We start from the raw sequence: 7680 nt of genomic DNA, 5'->3' as shown, positions 1-7680 counted from the left end.
AGGACTGGTTGCAGGGATACGGGCAGTCAACCCGCTGAGACACAGCCCGGTCGAAGTACTAGTCCCCCACAGCTTTGCCAATTCTCTGCAAACAGATGTGAAAAGATCATAGATAAGCTGAGTTGCGACCGGGGTTTCGCACATTTTTCACTGAATCTCCCTTGATTTAAAATTGTTTGAAACTGAATCGTCAGAAAACTGTTGGGCCAATTTCAAAACTGCTAGACGTACCATCTTCTGAATCGAAGGGGAACCGTCGGCATTCCACGAGTCCTGGGCTCCAGATTGGCAGTGAGCAAAGCACTTTATTTCTTTTTCTCCGCTATCTAGACTAATTGATATAGAACCAGCCGAGTGAAAAAAAAAATCTGTGAACCGAGGTGAGATAAAAATCGGTGGAAAGAAAATCTAGAAGAAAGAAAATCGGGAAACGGGAGGATCGAAGGAACGACGCAGCCGGAGGATCGATCGAACGTCGTGCGGATCTGTCGCTAACGACCAGTCGACTGGTTGTTAGCACAGTCCTTCTAAATAACCATTTGACGCAGCAAGTTCATACCACAACTCCTCCTTTTTATTCTCAGGAGTAGTAAACATCAAAAAACACAGAACGGGTGAGTAACCGTCTATGAAGAATCACCTATTCTACCTGTAGCTATGGATGTGGTCTAAATCCATGTTATTCCTGCATCATTTAACTGAAGTTCAGGCCCACTTTTTTTCTTTTCGAGAATGAAGTTCAGACCCAATTGCTCAGTCATCTTCATTGTCAATGCAGGACTGGTTGCAGGGATACGGGCAGTCAACCCGCTGAGACACAGCCCGGTCGAAGTACCAGTCCCCCACAGCTTTGCCAATTCTCTGCAAACAGATGTGAAAAGATCATAGATAAGCTGAGCTGCCACCGGGGTTTCGCACATTTTTCACTGAATCTCCCTTGATTTAAAATTGTTTGAAACTGAATCGTCAGAAAACTGTTGGGCCAATTTCAAAACTGCTAGACGTACCATCTTCTGAATCGAAGGGGAACCGTCGGCATTCCACGAGTCCTGGGCTCCAGATTGGCAGTGAGCAAAGCACGAGTCTATGAACATGCCTATCTTGGGAGACTGCTCCGGTTTAGGGAGCGCTGACAGGAACTCATCCCTGAAATCTGTGCCAAAAATAACAAACAACAGAGATAAGTGACATGATCAAACAAGCCAGATGAACATCAAAGTTGGATCATCCAGGAAGACCATTGGCAGGTGGAAGGATCACTGACGTTGTAAGGTCACTAGCTGGCTGGAGGAGCAGCCCTTTATGTCAGCCTTGCATTTGGCCCATTCCTTCTTCTTATCGGCGGCGCTAGGCACCAGGATGTTCCTGATCTGCAATGCAATGTGCCATGTTGTTACTACTATTCATCGCTGAAACATCTTGCTTAAACGAGTCTTATTTTTTTTACTCAGCAGCTTGTTATACTGCAGAAGAGAACACTACTGCCATTGTGCAGTGCTGGGAAAAGGTATGAAAATTACCTGCCATGAATCATACGCCGCATTAAGTATGAATAGCGGCGTTTTCATTGTTGGGAGGACATGCTGTGGGAAGAAGCACTGCATATACATTTTTTTTTTGTTTCATGTTAGTGCACATGCTAGGAGAAGAGCGTCCCTTCAATCTTAAGTGAATAATACTGACCAGCTCAGGTGATACCCTCGAGGTACATGAAGATGGCAAATTTTTAACCGATCCCTGCAAGAGATTAAAACAGTTACCTGGCTCGAAAAGGAGAAAGTTCGCACGCAGTTTTCTTAAATTATTATCCGGGTAAGATTGAAGCTCATGGTAGTGGAGGAAGAACCGGTGAAAATAAAAGGCGCATTTAACTGTCACTGAGAAAATGGTATAGAATGCAGATAGTGAACTGCATTACGAAGCTGGTGATTGCAAGATCTCGCATCTGATAACATTAGGATATGGCCAGTACTGTAAGGTCAGAAGGCAACATACATGTAGGGTTACAACGCTCTTAAAGGTTGTTCTGACAAACTTGTTGCCGGTAATATCCGTCCTGCAATGATAACGGCAACGGTCACTTGACACGAATGGCTACTCATGACCAATAAAACACCAGGAGTATGAAACTTACCCATCAATAAAATAACCAGCATCAGAAACGCATTTTACGAATGCAGACGGTGGAAGGAGGTCTTTGAATTTGTCACAATGCAGTACTGCCGATAGACCTCCGGCTGAGCATCCAGAAAGAATAGCCTGAAAAGGTGTGATGCATGCAGCACCTCATTTTTCAGCATCGCAAGGTTCATGCAAGAAGATCTGCAAATTGGAATTTATGCACCGCAACAGGCTAACTGCTACTCTACTGATAGTCTGAAACTGTACTACTACTAGTTAACAGCAGGTGCACATACACTCTTTGCTTTGCTCATCCCCTTGTTAAGCAGATCTTCGATGATGGCGTCCCAAACTCTGGCCCCTCTGAAGTGCAGGTTCGTCTTCTGCATTGCAAACACGAGATCAATCTGGATACATGTCTTGCGCATAAATGAAAGCATGCATGCAATCAATGTCCAGAACATACAGAGTCCACTTCTTCGACATCGCCGGTAAACGATGAGCCGTCGCAGTACCTGACCTTGACTCTGTTCCAGTTATAGAAATCTGCAAGAAAAATCATGCGTGATTCAACAAGAAAATCGTAAAAGGTGGCACCATGTTGATCTGTTTTAGATGGGGAAGGTGTGACTGCATGAGGGCCAAGGCAAAAGGGCGAATGGCATACCGGGATTGAACTGCTGGTTGCCCCCTAGGATCCCTGAGAAGGAGAGTGGCTTCATGAACTTGGAGGAGCCCCTGAAGTTGCCCTTCCGGATCACACACTCCTCAGGGGTCTTGCACCACCCTCCTCCCTTCCAACCAAATAATGTTTGTAAAAAGATATCGTTTCATTTCCAAAAGAATATTTACACCGTTGCTAATATTAGCAAGCGTTCAATTGCATTGGCCAAATTACCTCCATGTGAACAATCCAGTTGTTGGCGCCGGTGCCGGAGCCGGGGGAGAAGTGGTACACCGGGGCGCTCCCATCCAGGCACACTGCGCCAAGAAAATGGTAACCATGGCCGAGCAACAAGAACACAAGAATGCCATGGCGGCGCAAACGAACGCAAGGAGTGACGTAGATACCTGCTCCTTTGGCCACCGCGCTTTTCAGAAACACCATCTCCACATCGTCCGCCACGGCCGACGCCGCGGCGAGGCCCAGCACCAGCGTCACCACCGCCGCCGCCGCGGGGGGCAGCCCAAATGCCATCACGCGACGCGATGCAGTGACAGGACCTTTCTCTTCTTCCTCCTATCAGATGGTGCCTGGTTGGAGCGGGGGAGAAACAGAGGGAGGCAGAAGAGGTGGAGCGGAAGAGCCGCGCAGCCTCAGGCTCGGGCAGTGGTCACCGTGGCTGGCCCTCTCCTGGTGGAGCAAGCGACATAAATAGCAGCAGCAGCCCTGTGCAGGTGGCAATAAAGGAGGGAGGGAGGACGCCGACAATGGCGGTGGCATCAAGCAAGGTATAGATGGATGGCCGATGCTGGCTCTTCTCTTCATGCAGCAAGGCATATATCTGATCCAACCATGGCTCGCTCGGTAAATGCGCAACTCTGGAATTAGTTTCTCCCTCCTCTGCATGGTAAGCCCACAGATTCTTGGCCATTTTTTGCTTGGTACAGAGGAGTATATCAAACCGTAAGGAACGAGAAGTTACCGTACAAAAACATTGGATTGCTGCTGTGCTGGTCACAGATAAGGACTAGTGTTCTGCGATATTAATTCTTTCCGTAATATCCATGTTAGGCATCACGGGCACACATGAGGTGCAGAGGTCAGGCCAGCTGCTCGCTGCTGTCGTGTGGCGAAGTAGCATCCAAACGACTGCAGAGCACAACTGTTTGCGTTGGCTGGCGAACACCACTGAGGTGAGCAGAGAAGTGGTAGCGAGCTTAAATGCTATGCAGAACACAAACTTGGAGCGCATATTAGAGCATCTACAGCCACATGACAAATCCGCCTCTCAAACGTCCATGAACGTGCGGGTGTGTCCGTGGGCAGTGACCAGGCACACCTCAAATTTCATTTGTTACATCCGAATATCTCATACTCGATTCTTATATCTATACAAAGACATGTAAAAGGAAATAGAACCTACGTACTGTGTCGATCCTATCTACTCCTCGCCGGAGATCATGACGATCTCTGTGCCCGGCTCCGGCAGCAGCAGCAACTCCGGCTCCTCCGCCTCTATCTCCGCGCCAAGCTCGGCGAAGAGAGCGTCGGACTCCGCCTGCTCCCGCCGGAGGAACGCCCGGTTGGCCTCCACATGGGCCTCATCCTGGATGGACTTCAGGATGGCCTGCTGCTCGGCCATCACGCCGGACTGGGCGACGGCGAACTCCGCCTCCGCCTGCTCCATGTTGAAGGGCGACACCTGCTGGTCCGGCTCCTCCGCCTCTTCCACCTTCATCGGAGCCATCTCCTCCTCCTCTTTCCCCGGCTCCTCCTCCTCCTCCTCCGGCTCCGACGAGTCCGGAGGCAACCCGGCAGCGCTACGGGCAGCGCGCGCGGCTTCGCTCGCACGGATCTGCTGCTAGATTTCGTAGCGGCGCTCCGGCGTCAGCATGTCGTAGTAGGTGATCTTGCTCCGGGCCATGGTGGAGTGCCGGAGCGTGGGCAGAGCGCCGAAGCGGGAGAGGAAGGAGGTGGATGGGCTCGGACTGGCGGCGCGGAGAGGGGGGAGGGGGATGGGTTATGGTTGCAGGATGTCGGCCGGGTTAAATAACCGGATTTCGTCTTGGGCGGCGAGTCGGAGCGGTGCCACGCGACGACGGACGCGGCGTCCATCGGACTGCCGGGTTTCCGGGCGTTTTCGTGTGGGGCCACGCCGTCAGGCCAACGTGGCGGGCATGCCCCGGAGCCCTCATATCCGCCCCATATTTGGGCTGGATATGGGGATGCCGGTCAGCCCGGACGTTTGAGGGTCGTTTGAGAGGCCTGTCTAGGTCAAAAAATTCTGATCGGGTAGTGATCGGGTGTCCTGCCCGGGCATATGAGGCGGGTTTGAGAGATATATTTGTAGATGCTCTTATGCTGCAAAACCTTTCAAAGTGTAACGTTTGGATACAACTATGAGAAAGGCCTGTAAGAGCATCTAGAGCCAGGCATCCCAAACCAGTCTCGAACGCCCGAGCAGGCGGCCCAATCACTCACCGGTCACGAAAATTCGATCTCGACGGGCGTCTCAAATGGGCCTCAAACGCCCAGGCTAACCAACACCTCTCATATCCAGCCCAAATATGGGGCGGATATGGGGGCGCCCGAGCGCGTCCGCCATGTCGGACTAACGATGGGGTCTCACACGAAATCACCCAGAAACCCGGCGGTCTGACGGACGTCTCCTCCGATGGGGTGTGTGAACGGCGTGTGGCACCGCTCCGGCTCGCCGCACGAGGCCAAATCCGACTATTTAAGTCGAACGACGTCCCCCAACCCTAGCCCATCCACCCTTCCCCCCTCTGCGCCACCAGCCCGAGCCCATCCACCTCCTCTCTCCCACCCCGCCGCTCTTCACACACTCTCCGGCTTTGCCATGGCCCAGTAGAAGATAACCACATATGCTATGCTCACGCCAGAGTGCCAGTACCAGATCGAGCAGGAGATCCGGGTGAGGCACACCGCGCGCGCTGTACACATCGCTGACGGGTTGCCTCCGGACTCACTGAAGCCGGAGGAGGAGGAGGAGCAGGCGGAGGAGGAGCAGGTCGTAGAGGAGGAGGGAGAGGAGCAGCAGCCGGCTCCGATGGAGGTGGTGGATCCGGAGGAGGAAGAGGCATAGTAGCTGGAGCAGGAGCTGGCGCCGGCTCCGGGCTTCAACATGGAGGATGCAGAGGCGGAGTTCACCGTCGCCCAAGAGATCGATATGACAAAGTAGCAGGCCATCCTGGAGTTCATCCAGGATGAGGCCTATGTGGAGGCCAACGACAGTTCATCCGGAAGAAATGGGCGGGACCGACTCGCTCTTCGACGAGGTCGAAGCGGAGATGGATGCGGAGGCCGATGAGGAAGAGCCGCAGGTGCCAGAGCTGCGGTTGTCGCCCATGTAGCCAGAGCCAGGCATGGAGATAGTGGACATCTCTGACGAGGACTAGGGTAGTTGATCTACGTAGTACGTGGATTTTCTCCTTTGCATGCTTTTGTATGGATTTAAGATTTCTAGTATGAGGTATCCAGATGAAGATGAACAAATTTTAGGACTGGCCGGTCACTGCCCTCAGACGCGATCCAGACGCATTCGCGAGCGTTTGAGGGCCCGGATTTGCCTAGTCCGACTGTAAATGCTGTAACGTCATTCATCCAATCCTTTGTAGCTTCATAATCATAGTTGGCTTGAATATAGTATCAATGAGGAATTTGCATGTTTCTTTGTATGCTACTTGTTCAACTAGAAAAACCAATGGCAAGGGAACTAATGCATTTACTGATGATGGTTGGAGGAATTGGAATAGAGATGCTCTTGATAAGCATGTTGGTTGTATAACAAGTGTGCACAATGCAGCTCAAGAGAGATATAACTTATTTGTTAATAGCCGTGAATCAATTGACGACCTTCTTGTGAAGGTGAATAGTGAGGATCTATGTCTGTACAAGATGAGGTTAAAGTATCCACTTAGATGCTTGCAGTTTCTTCTTCATCAAGGATCATCATTTCGTGGGCTCTAACGTCTAGCAATAGAGGAAACTTCCTTGGGCTATTGAAATGGCTTGCAACAAATAGTGAGGAGGTGAATAAGTATGTTTTGAAGAATGCACGAGGCAATTGCAAATTGACTTCTCATTAGATACAAAATCATATTAATATTATTAAATGTTGTGCACTACATACTAGCAAGCAAATTATTGAACAACTTGGGATGAACATTATGCTATTCTAGCTAATGAGTCTAGTGTATCACATAAAGAACAATTAGCTTTGTGCTTGCATTTTGTTGATAAAGCAGGAAGACTGTGTGAGCACTTTCTTGGAATTGTTCATGTGAGTGACACGACTTCATTGTCACTTAAGGAAGCAATTAAAACTTTACTTGCTAATCATGACTTGACTATAACTCAAATTCACGGGCAAGGGTATGATAGGGCTATTAACATGAGACGAGAAAATAAAGGTCTGAAAACTTGATCATGAAAGAGTCACCTTCTGCTTATTATATTCATTGTATCGCACATCAACTCCAGCTAGTTCTAGTTGTTGATGGCAAGGGAAATGATGATTGTGTGTTGTTTTTTGATTGAGTGCCTTTATTACTGAACGTTATTGGAGTGTCTTGTAAGCGTTATGACATGCTTCAAGATGCTAGACTTCACAATATCACGAAACTACTTGAAATGTGGTGAGTTACAAACTGTGAGTGGTTTGAATCAACAGATGGTGTTGCCTATGCCCAGTGATATTAGGTGGGGCTCTATAGCGACCAGACCTCAAACAGTCTGATCTCTGTGCTCAGTTGTCTTTCCTGGATCAGTAATGCTGACACCACACAGTACTTGGAGGATTTATAACAGAGTAGCAATCACACACTTATTACATCAAGTGTCTCAATAGAGAACTTATTACAATAAATATGGCT

General features: G+C 49.6%; 1 protein-coding gene across 1 annotated transcript; it reads right to left on the bottom strand.

The window, feature by feature from the left end:
• Window positions 1-552: 552 nt before the first annotated feature.
• On the bottom strand, window positions 553-3578 carry LOC123190278 (pectin acetylesterase 7). The gene is made up of 12 exons (XM_044602890.1): window positions 3193-3578; window positions 3020-3102; window positions 2789-2915; window positions 2588-2667; window positions 2418-2504; window positions 2135-2259; window positions 1996-2056; window positions 1684-1737; window positions 1521-1598; window positions 1265-1370; window positions 1008-1153; window positions 553-861 (listed from the first exon to the last, which is right to left on the bottom strand). The coding sequence occupies exons 1-12, from the start codon at window positions 3317-3319 to the stop codon at window positions 754-756; spliced, it is 1182 nt and encodes a 393-aa protein (XP_044458825.1). The 5' UTR covers window positions 3320-3578; the 3' UTR covers window positions 553-753.
• Window positions 3579-7680: the final 4102 nt, after the last annotated feature.

Source organism: Triticum aestivum, chromosome 2A (assembly GCF_018294505.1).
Source record: "Triticum aestivum cultivar Chinese Spring chromosome 2A, IWGSC CS RefSeq v2.1, whole genome shotgun sequence".
NCBI classification, from domain to species: domain Eukaryota; kingdom Viridiplantae; phylum Streptophyta; class Magnoliopsida; order Poales; family Poaceae; genus Triticum; species Triticum aestivum.
This window is presented reverse-complemented; position numbering and strand designations above follow the sequence as displayed.